This window comes from Mandrillus leucophaeus, unplaced genomic scaffold (genome assembly GCF_000951045.1).
Source record: "Mandrillus leucophaeus isolate KB7577 unplaced genomic scaffold, Mleu.le_1.0 Scaffold13, whole genome shotgun sequence".
In the NCBI taxonomy this organism is placed as follows: Eukaryota; Metazoa; Chordata; class Mammalia; order Primates; family Cercopithecidae; genus Mandrillus; species Mandrillus leucophaeus.
In genome coordinates this window covers 3,082,661-3,099,937 of record NW_012101254.1, presented here as the reverse complement: position 1 = coordinate 3,099,937, position 17,277 = coordinate 3,082,661, and the positions used below count along the sequence as shown (strand labels likewise).

The 17,277-nt window shown below is 49.1% G+C and overlaps 1 protein-coding gene across 1 annotated transcript in view; it reads left to right on the top strand.

The window, feature by feature from the left end:
- PLB1 (phospholipase B1) overlaps positions 1 to 17,277 on the top strand; it is a 156,858-nt gene that overhangs the window by 89,527 nt on the left and 50,054 nt on the right. Inside the window, exons 26-35 of the mRNA XM_011972728.1 lie at positions 2,409 to 2,490; positions 6,429 to 6,533; positions 6,654 to 6,749; positions 6,985 to 7,056; positions 8,086 to 8,124; positions 8,650 to 8,710; positions 9,640 to 9,698; positions 10,990 to 11,063; positions 15,006 to 15,049; positions 15,645 to 15,753. Of these exons, the coding sequence (XP_011828118.1) occupies positions 2,409 to 2,490; positions 6,429 to 6,533; positions 6,654 to 6,749; positions 6,985 to 7,056; positions 8,086 to 8,124; positions 8,650 to 8,710; positions 9,640 to 9,698; positions 10,990 to 11,063; positions 15,006 to 15,049; positions 15,645 to 15,753 (741 nt within the window). The remainder of the gene's footprint in view (positions 1 to 2,408; positions 2,491 to 6,428; positions 6,534 to 6,653; positions 6,750 to 6,984; positions 7,057 to 8,085; positions 8,125 to 8,649; positions 8,711 to 9,639; positions 9,699 to 10,989; positions 11,064 to 15,005; positions 15,050 to 15,644; positions 15,754 to 17,277) is intronic.

Here is a 17,277-nt window from a genome sequence, read left to right as displayed (position 1 = left end):
GTTTTACCATGTTGGCCAAGCTGGTCCCAAACTCCTGATCTCAGGTGATCCACCCTCCTCGGCCTCCCAGAGTGCTGGGATTACAGGCATGAGCCACCACGCCCGACCCAAAATCTAAAACTTTTAAAATGCTAACATGACACCACAAGGGGAAAATTCCACACCTGACCTCGTGTGACAGGTTGTAGTCAAAACACAGGTGCACAGCACGCAGTTTACTCAGCAGCCCCGAAAAGCCCCCTTCAGCTGCGATGCACTATCTTTTCTGGGCATGCCCAGATCCTGTGGCTCAAGCATGCCCACAAAGGGTAGCAAAATGGCACATGTGCAGGCCGGATACTCCAACAGCAGGTTCCCCACGAGGGCTCATGTGGGGCTAAGACCTACGTGCATTACGCACCTAGTTTTTGCTCATTCTCTGTGTTGTAAAGATGTGGCTGAAAACGATAGCCATAGGGTAATGCAAATATTCCAAAATCAAAAAAAAAAAAAAAAAATTCTGAAATGCTTCTGGCTTAAAGCATTTCAGATAAGGGAGACCCAGCCTGTATCACACATCTCCAGGACGGTCAGGAATAAGACGTTTCTCTAAGTGAAGCATGAACGTTTCCCACAGCCTTCCTTCCTGCAAGTTCTCCTCTGGACTGTTAGCCGAGGTCACTGAGGCTGTGCTCCCCTACCCTGCCCCCCAGCTGTGTTACTCAGTACAGGTCCCCATCCCAGCCCCGAGCACATCACATGGTAATTCTTCATACGCCTCTCTCCCCCACAGCCTGTGAACTCAGTCTGAGTCACTGCTAGCACGGTGTAGGGGCTCAGCTGCTGTTTGCTGGATGACTGAATAATTCACATGGGCCAGACTTGCTCTTGGAAGTTAAGGGGTACCTTTCCTGCTCCTCTGCAGATCCACGCCATGCCTCACCTGGGGGACCCAAACTGCACAGGTCCCCTGGAGAAGGCCTCACGGTGCTGTGAGCAGAGACACGATGGCTGCTGGGTGACACGTGCCTATGAACACAGCTGGTGTCAGGCATGCTATTTCCAACTGCTGACTCATCCCCTGGCTCCCACTTTCTCCAGTCACTGGGCCAAACAGGGGATCGGTGTCTTCACTCCATTTCAGAGCAGCTTACCAGAAGGCCTCCTGCTACCCTTCCCGGCAGGGTTTTTTAAACCTTTCAAACTAAAGGTTCAGAATAGGCATTTGCCAGGTCCATTCACAGATCTGAGATGGCCAAGTCACTGAATGTCAAGGTTGGATAGACTCAGGTCACCTTCTCCTGCCGCCTCTGCAGTGCCCTGCACTCCCCGCCTCTCCACTGTTTCATCGGGTGGCTGTGCTTTCCTCTGCAGTGCTGAGTCTACACGGAGCCATCCCTGCTGTTATCACCTCATCCCCCTGGACCAAAAGCCCAGATGTGCCAGATAGCTGGCCAGGTCAGAGATGCAGACTGGATGGAAGCAGTTTAATATAGAGATTTAATATAGAGATTAAGAGCTCAGGTTCAGAACCAGGCAGACTTGAGTTCAAATCCTAGCTCCCACACTCAGCACCCATGCAACCTTGAGAAAGTTACTCAACCACTCTGAGCCTCGGTTTCCTCATCTCTAAAACAGGGATAATGAGAATACCACTTCTAGAATGGCTGGGAGGACTAAACAAGTTAATAACCATAAAGTTATTATTGCAGTGCTTGGTATACCTTTCAATGTTAATTATTCAATAATAATTACTAAAATACATTCAAATCAATGTGTCTCAGCAACTATTATTGTTGTCACTGAAGCATGCCTCATCCACACAGCACTTTCCTCAGACAGCCCCAAGGTGAGTTGGCTCCATAAAAGTCACTCCTACAGATAGCAGAAGAAGTCTCTTTCATTTTCAAGAGCAAATCCAGGTCTAGGAATTTTTCTTTTTTCTTTTTTTTTTTTTTCTTTCGAGAGAGAGTCTTGCTCTGTCGCCCAGGCTGGAGTGCAGTGGCACAATCTCGGCTCACTGTAACCTCCGCCTCCCAGGTTCAAGCGATTCTCATGCCTCAGCCTGCTGAGTAGCTGGGACCACAGGCATGCAGCACCATGCCCAGCTAATATTTTGTATTTTTAGTAGAGACGGGGTTTCGCCATGTCAGCCAGCCTGGTCTCGAACTCCTGACCTCAAGGGATCCGCCCACCTCGCCCACCAAAGTGCTGGGATTATAGGCGTGAGCCACCGCTCCTGGCCTGGAAATTTTCTTTAGCTTCGTTTGGTGTGGTCAGCAGGTCAGCCAGCCAGGCTCCTCATTAGCACAGATTTCTGAACTCCAAGTTAAAAGAAATATATTGAGTCTCAAGCCAACGTTTCTGCATCCCTTATTCAGGATGGTGATCTTGATGCAGTGAGGGTTTCTCTTTTGTTTGGTCTGCAGGTCTCTGTGTCCCTGTGTCCTGAAGTTTGATGATAACTCAACAGAACTTGCCACCCTCATCGAATTCAACAAGAAGTTTCAGGTAAGCCGGGAAGGGTTCTAAGACTTCCCAGAACTGCTGTGTGATTTGATTCCTCTGTCTAGAGAACAAGTCAATGCTTCAGTAATTTTGACCCTGTGTGGGCGATGACCACTGACTAGTTTGCTGATTTTAAAATACCCTGAGACACAGCAGGGGCTGCTATTTGGTTTGTTTGAATTGCACCACAGAACCAAGTCCCTGAACACGAGCCACTGAATCTCAGTTCCTGGTCGTTACATGAAACGAACATTTCCACTTGTCCATGGCAAACATGGATCATGGAAAGAAGTTTCAGAGTGGATCTATCCAGATCCGAACCTCAACTCTGCTCACTGGTTGTGGAATGTTAGACACTTGGGCAATGAAACTTCTCTGAACTTCCAGCTCCTGGGTGGGAAACGGAGGCTGAAAGACCTCCCTGCCTTGAGGGTCTCCAGGGTTCAGTGAGATAAGGTGCATTCCCTCTGCCCTCCGCTCCGATAGAATGGATGTTCTTGGGGAGCACAAGGAGAAAGAAAGTCAGGAGATCATCTCCATCTTGTGAGTTGTTCGTTTTAGTCCTTTCTCTAGCACATCTTTGACCAGAACAGCTGACTCCCTTAACGATCGAGTTTCTCCCCAACAAAAAATTTATCCAGTCACTCAAAGAGGACAATAGTAGGCCTTTCTTCTAGACTAGGCTGCAAACAGCTGCCAGAGTGGATCCATCCTTCCAGGAGTCCATGGACTCCTTGGGGACAGCACCGTTTCCCTGCAGACCATTTTGGGGGCAGCTATACCTGCCAGGTGTATCAGGGCTCAGGGAAATGAACCTGTATTTATTATCCTTTGTGCCTACTACCTAGCACTCGGGATGACTCCCCAGCTGGACTTCCTTTATTTTATTTTGTTTTATTATTTATTTATTTATTTATTTATTTATTTATTTATTTATTTATTTATAATGAGACAAGGTCTCACTTGGTCACCCAGCCTGGAGTGCAGTGGCACAATCTTGGCTCACTGCAGCCTTGACCTCCAAGCCTCAAGTGATCCTCCCACCTCAGTCCTCCAAGTAGCTGGGACTACAGGTGTGTGCCACCACACCCAGCTACTTTTTGTATTTTTAGTAGAGATTGGGTTTCACTATGTTGCCCAGGCTGGTCTTGGACTCCTGCACACAAGCAATCCACCTGCCTCAGCCTCCCAAAGTGCTGGGATTGCAGGCATGAGCCACCGTGCCAAGCCATACTTTCTTCTACTGTGAGCAGGCACCTGGGACTCTGGGGAGGAAGTCCCTGGCCCACATCAGAAGAGGGAAAACAGCTGAGGTTATGGCCATGAGAGCAACCCTGTTTCAATTGGGGTTATTGGGTGCATGCAACTAAAGTTCATGCAGTTTCTGGCTAATTTAAGCAGATTCAATATTTACACAGAATCTCTGACAGAGCTAGAGAGCTAGGGTCAGGAGCTAAGCCATCAGGAATTATGGAATCCTGGAATTCTAGGGGCCAAGCCATAAGGATCAAAATCAGGGCTGGATGCGGTGATTCATGCCTCTAATCCCAGCACTTTGGGAGACGGAGGCGGGTGGATCACTTGAGGTTAGGAGTTCAAGACCAGCCTGGCCAACATAGTGAAACCCTGCAAAAAACACCAAAATTAGCTGGACGTGGTGGCACATGCCTGTAGTCTCAGCTACTTGGGAGGCTGAGGTGGGAGGATCACTTGAGCCCAGGAGGCGGAGGTTGCAGTGAGCCGAGATTGCACCATTGCACTCCAACCTGGGTGACACAGTGAGACTGTTTCAAAAAAAAAAAAAAAAGAATCAAAATCAGGGCCGGGCGCGGTGGCTCACGCCTATAATCCCAGCACTTTGGGAGGCCGAGGCGGGCGGATCAGGAGGTCAGGAGATAGAGACCATCCTGGCTAACACAGTGAAACCCCATCTCTACTAAAATTACAAAAAATTAGCCGAGCGTGGTGGCAGGTGCCTGTAGTCCCAGCTACTTGGGAGGCTGAGGCAGGAGGAGAATGGTGTGAACCCGGACAGAGCAAGACTTCTGCTCAAAAAAAAAAAAAAAAAAAAAAAAGAATCAGGCCACAGACCTGGTCCAGGGAAGACATCACAGACTCCACTGTCACTGCTGCTTCTAGGAACTGGATGCAGCTGCTACCGTCAGCAGAATGGATGTTTTGCCATCCCTGACACAGGCAATGATTGGTGAAGTCTCAGTCACGTACCCACGCCCTGGCTGCACGAGGGGTTGGGAAAGCAGGCATTCTCATCTTTTTTAGCTTCCACAGTGGGAGGCAGGCTGCTCTTTATGCAGTGGGGTCTTCAAACTTGGAAGTGGGTTCAGATGCTGAGCAGCCGAAAAGCAGGAGAAAGATTCGCCAACATCGCGCTGCCGGCCTCTGCAGACAGGCCAGCTGTTCCCAGGCTGATCCTGGTCGCCACTGAGGCCCTGGTCTAGTGTTTTGGAGATGCCCACGTGTCAGCCGTGTGTGGCCATCACGCCCTCTCTCAGAATCATCTCACACCCTACTTCCCACAATAGCTGCGGCTCTCATCACTCTCCCTGGAGATGATCATTCCTATTAATAACCACAGTCACTCACTTGCCACTTGCCATGTGCCAGGGACTCTCCACACTATTTCTTTCCACTGCCAAAAGGCGTGTGGTTCCACCATGAGCCCATCTGGCTATCCCCAGGGTAACCAGTAGCATCGGAAAGGACTTCAGAGATGGCCCAGGACTCAGCCAGCATCCTCCATTTACAAGGGGAAGCAGAGAAAAGGGAAGCAGCGGGCTGGAAGTCACCCCGCTAGTTCGCAGCACCTCACTTCCTTCCCCTGTTCTGAGAGATGACCTTCTCTCCTTCCCTCGTGCCTTACTCAAGGCAGACACTGGCTTGGGAGGTCAGACATGAGACATTCCTGGCCTAGGAATTGACCCTGGGAAAAGACAGTGTGTGGTATCTTCTGAAGTGACACCATTCACATTCCCAGGTATGTAACCCTGACTTCCCTCTCCAGCCAGAGTAATCCCGAGGTGGCAGAAACCCTGGTTAGCAGTGGAACGGCTGAGTCAGGCTAGAGTGGGAGCCGGAACTGGGGTAACAGGTTTTCCTAGAAGTGACCCCAAGCAGAAGCTGTGAGGACTACACAGATCTGAGAGCCTCAAAGAAGTGCACACACACCATGCACGGGCAATATAAATATACATTAAATTTTGATTCACCTTTGATTTTTCTGAATAAATGTAGGACAGAAATAAATTCTTAGGATTATTCAGAATGTCATTTAACCAAAAACCACCCCTCAAGTCCTTAATCAGAATAGCTTTAAAAGGAGTCAAGCTGGCCAGGCACGGTGGCTTGCACCTGTAATCCCAGCACTTTGGGAGGCCAAGGCGGGCGGATCACGAGGTCAGGAGTTTGAGTCCAGCCTGGCCAACATAGTGAAACCCCGTCCCTATTAAAAATACAAAAAGTTAGCCGGGCGTGGTGGCTGGCACTGTAATCCCAGCTACTCCGGAGGCTGAGGGGAATCACTTGAAGCCGGGAGGTGGAGGTTGCAGTGAGCTGAGATGGCGCCATTTCACTCCAGCCTGGGCGACAGAGTGAGACTCTGTCTCAAATAAATAAATAAATAAATAAATAAATAAATAAATAAATAAATAAAGTCCAGCTGATAGACTTTTCTTACCTTTCCCTTTTCACAGACTGGCTCAAATATATGCAGTCGCAGCAGAGTTTGGGGTCAGGGGCTGAGATAAAGGCTGATCTAAAATGTAAATGATCTAAAATGTAAAATCTCAGTTGAGATTTTGCGGCAGGTTGATTTCACTCAACAGTCAGATTCTGTTTAATTCTGTGTTGGAGAAAGAGATCGATCAAGGACCGAGCAGATGCAGAGAGGACCGCCTGACCTCTGTCCCCTTTTCCTCCTGCAGGAGAAGACCCACCAACTGATTGAGAGTGGGCGATATGACACAAGGGAAGATTTTACGGTGGTCGTGCAGCCGTTCTTTGAAAACGTGGACTTGCCAAAGACCTCGGTAAAGAAAGCAAGCATCGTGGATAAAGAGAATCCACAGATAGTGTGTGGCTGTTTCTGAGTGTCATTTACATGATCCAGCGTGTCTATAACTGCCTCTCTTTTTCTGCCCGGTGACCAGGAAGGATTGCCTGACAACTCTTTCTTTGCGCCTGACTGTTTCCACTTCAGCAGCAAGTCTCACTCCCGTGCAGCCAGCGCCCTCTGGAACAATATGGTAAGGTGGCTGCAGTAGGAAAATGCATCCCCCCTCTGGTAAGAAAAAGACTCCACAAAGCCTTTGGAGGACCTTGGAGGCCCATCGTGCAGGCCGTGTGATTCTGTGCACAGCAATGATAAACAAACCCCATCTCCTTCGTCCCTCCCTGCCTCCCGCGCCCGTGACCTGCGTCCTGAGCTTTCCATTCTGACCGCCTCTTCCTCACTCCCCATCTCCCTGCCTCTTTGTTTAGCTGGAGCCTGTTGGCCAGAAGACGACACGTCATAAGTTTGAAAACGAGATCAATATCACATGTCCGAACCAGGTAGAATGGAAAGCACATCCTTCCAGGCTCCGGCTCCATTGGGCTTCTTAGTTCATTTCATCCTAGGCCCTCACCCTCACCCCAGCTCTGCCTGCCCACCCACCCCAAACGCCCCATCTGGTTGTGCTGAGAGGGATGACTACCCCCAGTGACCCAGAGGCCTGGGAGCGCTTGGTCTCTGCATGGCTGGGAGCCCTCACACATGTCTAGGCTGGAGACAACTCTTTGAGGCAGGCAAGATGGGCATGGCAGCCACATCTACCTGTCATTCTGAAAGCTGAGGGCAGCGGAGAACTTCAAGGGCAGATGGGGCGGAAGGATCCCTTGTCTTCATATAGCCCCTGCCTCCATGACAATATGGGTAGAGCGAGGAACCAAGATCTAGATCTCTAATTGGGTGGGGGTAGGGGAGTAAATTGGAAGCTGGAGCTAGGGAAGGAAAAGCAGGACAAGCCCCCCATTTTTACTCACAAGTTCTCAGAAAGATTCTTGGAGCTCTGCAGCAGCTGCCCTCACCCCCAAGAATCCCTCTGTATACCCAGAGGGCTCCTAGGCTGACACTGGGAACCAGTGCACAGGGCTTATGTGAGGCAGGACCAAAATCATCTGACTTTTCTTACCTGGGCAGGAAGGGGCCATAGTCACTGCAGGGTGGGGTAGGCATGGAGTGGCAAGGGAGCCCGGGGAGTGGAGACAAGGGCTTTTTCCAGCAGAAAGAGGTGCATGGTTGCAAGAGGGGAGGGTGGAGAAAGGGAGGCAGCACAGCCATCCTCAGCCAACCGCGCGGGAGGTGGAAGGAAGACAGGCGCGTTCCGGTGAAGCATGAATTGATGCTCATTCTTTGTGCTGGGTTCAGGTTGCAGAGATGGCCCCCTGCATCTTGGGAGGGAGTCAGCCTGGTAGAGGCCGGGCTTGGGACACAGGGCAGGGAGGCTGCAGCTGTTTGTGCCAGGCCGACACTTATTGAGTGCTGGCAAGCAGAGAAGCGAGCAGAATTTGCTGCCGTTGCTCATCCCCGTCTCCTCACAGGTCCAGCCGTTTCTGAGGACCTACAAGAACAGCGTGCAGGTACCTGCCTCTTGCCTCCCCTTAACTCACCAGGCAATGGGATGGGCAACCCCTGGGCTGGGTCAGGCCCAACAGGACAGGGTGGGAAAGTGGGCAAGAATTCTAGATGGGCATAAAGGCCACACCTGACCTTCAGATGGGGTAGTGGGCAGCGTAAATGCTGTGGATAACAGCTGGAAGGCCTCCAGCCAACCCAGTCCCAGCCTCAGTGAGACGTAAGTGAAGAGAAATCCCCTCCTTGTAGAGCTGGTGCAGGAGCAGTAGCTGCTGTGGGGTGGGGTCATTTGTGGCTGCCTTGATTCTTGCATTGGACGGTGGAAGGGTCTGAACTAGATGAGTGGACCTCGACCTGTGGCCGATACTCAAAATCACCTAGGGTGCCTTCTTCAAAAGCCCTTTTGAGGCCCCTCCCCGGGAGTAGGACCCAGGAATCTGTATTTTTCAAAGCTCTTGGGATACATCTGATAGCCAGTTTTTCTGGTCCCTTTCAACCCTGAGATTCTGGGATTTGTTCTGTGCCCTTAGGGTCATGGGACCTGGCTGCCATGCAGGGACAGAGCCCCTTCTGCCTCACCCCCTACCTCAGGTAAGCCCCCTATGGCACAGCAGGACCCAGGGCCCTCCACAGGGGCTTCTATTGCCAGTGAGTCATCTGAACTGCCTTTCACACTCACTAAACGGCAGAGCAATGGCCAGTGCTTGCTGTCTGCCTGGGCGGTCACCTGGGACGAGTCCCTGTTTTGCACCACTCTGGCTGGTGGTGACAGTATGCCCAGCAGGCACCAAGGCACCTAGGACCAGGAGCTGTCTCCTGCCCACCTGCACCTCTTAGAGGGATCACAAGCGGAGGAGCCCTGTGAGCACACCCTTGGTGCCTCAGCACAGAGGTGGGCCTGAGTCCCAAGAGGAAGGTGGCTCTGTGGCCCCAGGCTCTGCAATCACTGCTGCCTGCAGTAGGGCCTGGAAGATTCCCTGGGCTCTTCAGAAGAGATGTGGGGGCAGAAAAAGGCCCAACATGACTATTCTCAGACTCTCGGTGGAAATTCAGAACCCACCTCCAAACGGGCTGCACGTCAGGTCCTGCACCTCGTCATGTGTGGTTTGATGCCCGTCTAGTTGTGCACTCAGGCCATGACTGGCATCTCCCATGACCACTGGTACTAAAATGGGCTCCTACTCTGCCCTGACCTCCCTCCCACCTTTCTCTTCTTTCTTCCCTCCTTCCTTTTCCCTTTGCCTCTCCTCCCTTTCCCCAGTTTTCTTCTTCTCCCTCCTTCTCCCTCTCTGCACCTCTCTTTCCCTCTCTGCACCTTGCACACAAGGTCCAGGATCAGTTGTGTCTTATGGGAAACCTGTCCTCACATAGCTTTGCCTCTGTGGCACTCTGCACGCCCAGTCCAGCATGGCCCTGTGCTCGTGCAGATTGTGTTTCAGATCTTGCTTGAAGCCAGAGGCTCTAGAGTCTGACTGCAGCTTCCCTCCTACAGCCCTAAGTGTGTCCGCTTGTCTTTCCAGTGCATGCTCTGAGACCTGCAGACATCCAAGTTGTGGCTGCTCTGGGGGATTCTCTGACCGTAAGGACTCTTGGGCCCTGGGTGGTTTGGGAATAACTAGGTCAGCTCCAGATCCCAGTCCCCTTAACTTAAGGGCCTGCATGCCTGTCCTCTGCCTTGTCTTGCCCCTCTACCTGGCTCTGTCAATCCAAGAGCGTGCCAATGATTTGATTTGTGGCCGCTTTCTCAAACAGATATGCAGAGGACATCTTTTTCCAGAGTGAACTGAATTGTCTCAGAAGGCAGAGATTTTGAACACCCAATAACACTTTTTTTAAATATATGTAAAAATATGTCATTTTGACTCAAAATTCTCCTAAACCTCCCTGTGCGGGTGCTCTTTTTCCTTTGGATTACGCTTTATAATCAGCTGAGACCCTCACATCTGTTTCTTCTTTGCATTTGCACGGAAAGCAGCAAGGACTCCTTAGTTGTGGATAAAGCTCTGCTCCTAACTTCCAAGAAATGGGGCTATTTTACTATCCCAGATCATCACTTTCCAGCAGCATGTCCAAAGCCTTGAGGATACCTTACAGAATGCCCCAGAGGGAAAGAGGAGAAACGTGAGACTTAGGAGAAATCTGTCCACTGCAGTCGCTTAAGCCAATGAGCTCTCTCTTCATGCTCATAAAGAACTTAGGGGCGGCCGGGCGCGGTGGCTCACGCCTGTAATCCCAGCACTTTGGGAGGCCGAGGTGGGTGGATCAAGAGGTCAGGAGATCGAGACCATCCTGGCTAACACAATGAAACCCCCATCTCTACTAAAAATACAAAAAATTAGCCGGGCATGGTGGCAGGCGCCTGTAGTCCCAGCTACTCAGGAGGCTGAGGCAGGAGAATGGCGTGAACCCGGGAGGCCGAGCTTGCAGTGAGCCGAGATCGCGCCACTGCACTCCAGCCTGGGTGACAGAGCGAGACTCCATCTCAAAAAAAAAAAAAAAAAAAAAAAAAAAAAAAAAAAAAAATTTACGGGCATAACGCTGGGAATGATATTATTAATACTCTCACGTTTGTAAAGCACTTGAGAGTTTTCAAAGCAGTTTTTACAACTGTAATCCAATTTGATCCCCAAAACACTCCCTGTGAGATGAGCAGGGTATGTCCTCAGCTCAGCAAGGAGGCAGCTGAGAGCCGGAGAAGGCACACAGCTGGAGAGGAGGATGGCAGACTTAGAGCCGGGGGCTCCTGGTCCCGTGTCTGCTCCTGCCACCACGAGTGCATTGGGAACCCCCCTTTGGAAGCCCTGCACCTTCATGGCCTCCCTGTTCTCTGACTTGCTAATTTTCCTGTGGACTCTGGTATATTTTCAAAGGCTGGCAATGGAATTGGCTCCAAACCAGACGACCTCCCCGATGTCACCACACAGTATCGGGGACTGTCATACAGGTAATGTTAACCTTTGGCCTCTCCTGGGGCTCCCCCTACAACAGAGATTGGGTGTGGCTTTGTCTCCTGTAAATATGTAAATCCCGGAGGTCTAAGACTTGGTCTGGAAGGGGCTTTCAGAAAGAAAAAGCGATATATTTCTGCAAAATGTGAACATTTGGTGAGTGGAGAGGGTATTTTACTGTTGATAATCTTTTTTTTTTTTTTTTTTTGATTGTGCAGAGAAAGTAAACCAGGGTTCTTATCAGACTCCTGGGTCAGCAAATCCAACAGGAAATGCACCAGAAAAGCACCAAATCCCTGAATCTTCACCTCCCTGCTTGCATGTATACATGTACACGTGGTGTTCCTGCGTCTTTGTTTACTGTCTTTGTGTGTTTATTCATGTTGTCTTGTAGTTACACGACTGCCTTTACATATATATACACATCTACACAGAAAACCTCTGAAACCCACTGCACACTTCGAGAGGGCATGAGCAAGACACAATCACTATCAGCCATGTCTTGAAAGATTAGCAATTCGACAAGAGGAAAGGGTGAGAAAGGGCATCCCGAACACAGAAGTGGAGAAGCTCAGGGTGTGTCAGGCGAGCGGTTGCGTGTAGATATTCTCAAGTTTCTTTCTTTCCTAATAAAGTTCTCGTTCCTATAGGCTTCAAAGTAAGTGGCTAGTAGCTCAGAATTTACCTGGGAAAACAACTAGAATGAAGCTGGCCACAAGGGGGCAGCGTGCTCTTGAGCGGCGGAGCCAGGAGAACACCTTTGCTGCCGCCTCCCTTTTCTTCTGAGTCAGTTTGCTTCCTGGGGAAGTGACAGGGAGCAGGGAGGGGGTGATCAGGACTGTGACGGTTCTCTGACCAGACCTGACCAGAGTCCCAGAGAGTGGGTTTCCAGGGCGGGAGGGAGGGGCCATCACTCAGCCTGTACCACCTGCATGAGGACCTAGGGTGTCCTTAGCTTGAGGATATCAGCCCCTCAAGAACAGAGGTCAGTGCCTTCCTGCGCCAAGGTCCCTGTGTTTCCACAAGTCCTTGGTCAGGTACCTGGTCCTAACAGGCTGCCATGGAACAAATCAGAGCCTCACTGACTCACCACTCTGCTCCTAATGAGGCTACGAGAAAAAAAAAAACAGAGGAGAGAAAGCAGAGCTTATTACAATCAAGAAAGAGCATGAGGTTGTGGCAGGCTGCCCTTGGTCTCAGCTAAAGAAGGCAATGACCTCATACATGGGGAAAAAAAGGCATGGGAAAAAAAGGCATGGGAAAAAAAAAAATCAAAGTAGACAAACTACATTGCAGGTGATAGATACGTGACGTGCACCTGGTGGGGCAACTTGGGTAAGTTGAGGTGATGTGCCCAACTTTACAAACAGACCGACCAGCCGGGCTCGTGGGATTCAGATATGAACCAGCAATCCTCTACTAAAAGTTTCTGTCTACGGCAATGGGAAAATTCAGCCATTGCTCTGTTTCTTCCTGCAAGTGAAGTCCATTACAGCCTAATGTCTCAGTCTTCTAGTTCTAGCTCTAAGGCCTCAGGTTCAATGGCTGCTGTCCCATTAAACCTTCATTTGTCCTAAATGTTTCAAATAGCTTCCCCCAAATGCACGTGTGTTAAAGATGGAAGCTCTAGGTCAGGGTCTAAGACCCAACTTGACACTTGATAGAATATGTAGACTACTGTGTCTCAAAGTGTGTTCCATGGAACATTAACTCCAGACCTATTCCTGGAGAAGAGAAAATCCCTTGTATTTGAGGGGGAAACATTACTATAGCCTTCCTCTGGGGAATTCATGTGCGTATTAACATATTAAAGGCTGTAATAAGGCCTGCAATGCAGAAATCTATTTAAGTTTTATCTGTTTAATCCAATGTTTCCCTTAATTCTGGAACATTTTCTTTGTTCATAACACCTGTTAACATCTCCTGAAAGTGTTCATGTAGTAGACTCATCTGAGAAAAGCAATTTTTGAGCCATTAAAGCTTCTAGATTGGAAAAACTAGGCAATTAATGATACTACATCAGTTAAGAATGCAATTTGAGCCTCTTCCCCCTAGGAAACAAAGTGAAAAGAGTGGATCTCATGGAGTTAGGGGAGAAGTAGACCCAGAATTCATGGGGGGTGGGTGGCTATGAACAGGACCTGCAGAAGAGGCTTGGCTATGAATATTTCCAAGGCCCCTTGACCTGTGAGATTCTATAGTGAATGGTTCCAGCTTTGGCCAGTTTAACAATGTGGCGGGCCCAGAGGTCTTGAGAGCATTGCCTTTTCTTCCACTGAAATAAGTTTGCTTGTTTGGGATCATTCAAAGGACCAAAATAAAATTTACCAAAAAAAATGCCTTTGTTTTATTAACTAGAGGTTCAGTCTCACATGACTGAAACTCCTTCAACAAATGTTATTGAGCATCTACTCTATTTTTCTGTACACGTTAGGTGACAACAGATGACCAGAGCCCAGCCATTGAGCTCATAGTGTAACATAAATGATACTCATCTGAAGGGTCTAAGGTGGACTAGCTGTTTGATATGGGTCTATTTCCTTTCACGTTTCACACAGTTCTGATCAAAATAAGAGTTTGAATATTTTTGCGCTTTTGTGTTTATTTATCATAATCCTTTTCTTCTCCTGGAAGTTTTCACTTTAAAATGAAGTCAGGGAGAGATTTTCATAGACTGTTAGTCTTGATCAGCCACCATACTTGTTTTAAAACGAGGATACCTTTAAACAAGAAATTATAGTAGGAAGTACTTGATACGTTTGTGTTTGCATGTCTATGTTTATATCTTTATTGGAGGAGAAAAGGAGGCAGAATTAGAACACAGTGATTGGCGGAGGTATATAGACTTACAATTTCTTTTTAAATGTAAAATATTCTGATTGGGTGCCTTTAGTCCAGAGAAAGAAGGATCAGAAAGCAACAGCTTCATGCAGAGCTGGAAAAGAATCAGATGCTCAAACAAATGCCCATCCACTGAGCAAGTTAGGCTCAGACATCTAGTGGAAAGGTGGGGAGCAAGAACTGAGTGAAGGAGAAGGGCAAAGTTTATGGCATCTGCCTTCTCTCTACCACCTGAATTGCTTGCAGAGCCTCTGACTTCAGTCCTTGACCACTCTGGCATGCAACAGTCCACTTCATTCCAAGCATTCCATGAATGAAGAACAACTATGACTCATGGCCTGTCCCTTAGAAGTCTCTGCTGGTAGGCTGGAAGCTAAAGCCATGTTCTTAAAATCCATTGGCCTGGAATAACATGCTGGGATTCGAAAAAGAGACAAGAAAAAGAACAGTAACTACCATATATATGAACATCAGATTTTGTTAAAATAGAAGTACTACGTCTGTGTGTCATACTCAATTTATTCATAAATGCATAAAAGGAAATAGGGTGTACCTTGAAGTTAGATTAAATGAAAATTAGATGGGGCATTGAAAGGTAGTGAGCGGCCACTCTTCTGAACCTTCCATTGGAATTTACCTGACTACTGGGCAGAGAAGAGCTTTATCTATTTTGCAAAGGCTTCCAGCTCAAGTTGGGTTTCAGTGACCTTTAGCAAGTTAACCCGTGTGCACCTTATTTTCTTACTCTGTAAAATGGACATAGTCACATCTACATCATTGGCTTGTTGGGAGATGTGAAGTAACAGAATCTAGTGCATGTCTCGGCACGTAGTATATACCCAGCTAAGCATTCTCCCCCCGGATTTGGTAAGGAAACAGCTCTCTCATCTTCAAATCCTGGGTTCGGTAGGGAACCAATATATTAGGGAATTCAAAATTTTCTTAGAATTCCTCAAACACAAAGAGATGGGTCTGGCCCGTCTCAAAGGTGCTGATGGGCACTAAGAAGGGTGGGGGCTGCGCTTTTGTCAAGTTTCTAGATTGATTCAACCAATCTGTCTCTCCCTCTCATTCACTGGCTTGCTCACGCCCTACAGTTCGGGAGGGGACGGCTTCCTGGAGAATGTGACTACCTTACCTAGTAAGTAGCCATTCGGGGCTTGAATCTGTCTACTGTTCCATCTATCTGGCCCCTTGGTTTCCCGAGAGTGCCTCCCAGCTAAGGGCCTCATGGCCCACTATTTAAGTAGGAGACAGGAGGCTATGAAAAAGCCGAGGTGGGTAGAATAAACACTGGATTTAGAGCCTAGAGATCTGGGTTCAATCCCTGGCTCTCCAATGTGCTTGTCAGGTGACCTAGGACAAGTTACCCACTATTCTTAGCCTCGGGTTTTTCCAAGAGGCCCAGGAGGTGCTGAGACAAATTAGGTAGTGACCCTTCAATGCACTGTGAATTGTATTAAAAATGTATTTTTAATGTAATTTAATTGTATTAATACAATTTAATACAAGAGTGAGAGGCTCTTGCCACCCTGGCCCACATAGTCATCAGGTCATTTCAACTTAGGGTGGCTCCAGCTTATGTCCAGGGCACACACTGCCTCCCTGCCTCTCCCCAGGAAGCATGAGGATGATAACACGGCCCACTTTGGGGTCCTAGGTCCCACGGTACCAGAGAAGCTATCCTGCTTTCTGTTCTGAGCCGTCTGCATTCTGTTCGCCCTCTCCTCTTCCAGATATCCTTCGGGAGTTTAACAGAAACCTCACAGGCTACGCCGTGGGCACGGGTGACGCCAGTGACATGAATGCATTCCTCAATCAAGCTGTTCCTGGAGCAAAGGCTGAGTACGGCATTTGGGGAGGGAGGGAGCCTGCAGGGTAAGGAGTGGAATGCGAATAGTACCCTTTAGGATCATAGTGCTGGCCTCTACGTGCAAAGGGGCACTTAGCCACTTGTGAGGCTCAGGCCGCCCTCTTCCCTGCTGCCCTGTGACGAAGGTTGTAACAGGCTAGAGAGGCTGTGGCCTTGGAGAGATGTGATGCCCCTACAGGTTCAACTCCTGACCTTGCCTTCATGTGCAGCATGTTCTCATAACTGGACGAATCGACTAACCTTATCCAATGTTTACAACTCACCAAGGCACAACAGTGCTAGAGAGATCCACTCCCCCCAGAACCTCACAAGTGGCAGTTCCCCAAAAAGATCAGAGAGGGCCAACCAAATGGATGGGGCAAGCCTTCTGGCCTTAGAGGTGTCTGGAGTAAAGAGTCATGTCCCCTCCTTAGCCCCATGATGGAGCTAACAAGAAATGCAATGGAGAAGCCCAGAGGCACCCAAAGAAGAGCAACCGCCAGCCTCCTGGGATGGTCTCCAAGGGGGCCCCTACCCTGTTCCTAGAGACCCCAGCAGCCCAGGTCTTCTTGCTCTGTGCAGCTCCTGCCTCAGCCATCTGAGCCTCTGTCACATGTCATCTTCTTGCTCAACCTTCTGGTTGAGAGGTGTGGCCCCCAGACCTACTCCCTCAGCCTGGGAGGACTCTTGGTAATAGAAACAGCTGGGGACAGATGGTCCCACCGCCATGTCCTGGGAGTTCACCTTGCTATGGATCCATCCCACCCAGGTCTATAACAGGGCCCTGAACAAGTGGAAGTGGGGAGCTCAGGTGCCTGAAATCTATTCCTTCCACAAACTGTAATTTTTTTTTTTTTGAGATAGAGTCTCATTCCATCAGCCAGGCTGGAGTGCAGTGGCACAATCTCTGCTCACTGTAACCTCCACCTTCCGGGAGTGATTCTCCTGCCTCAGCCTCCCCAGTAGCTGGGATTACAGCCTTCTACCATCACGCCCAGCTAATTTTTGTATTTTTAGTAGAGACAGGGTTTCACCATGTTGGCCAGGCTGGTCTCAAACTCCTGACCTCAAGTGATCCGCACACCTAGCTTCCCAAAGTACTTGGATTACAGGCATGAGCCACTGTACCCGGCCTACATTTTTTTTTTCCAAAGATGGGATTTCACTCTGTCACCTAGGCTGAGTGCCCTGGCATGATCTCAGTTCACTGCAACCTTCACTTCCCAGTCTCAAGCAATCATTCCACCTCAGCCTCCCTAGTAGCTGGGACTACAGGCATGTACCACTATACCTGGCTAAGTTTTTTGTAATGTTTGTAGAGACAGGGTTTTACCCTGTTGCCCAGGGTGGTCTCAACCTCCTGGGCTCAAGCAATCCTCCCACCTCAGCCTCCCAAAGTGCTGGGATTACAGGCATGAGCCACCAGGCCTGCCACCTTCCATAAATTATAAACCCAGTCATGTGGAGAGCACATGTGATTCCCTACCTCTTTCTGAAAGAAGCATTTAGATAAGTTT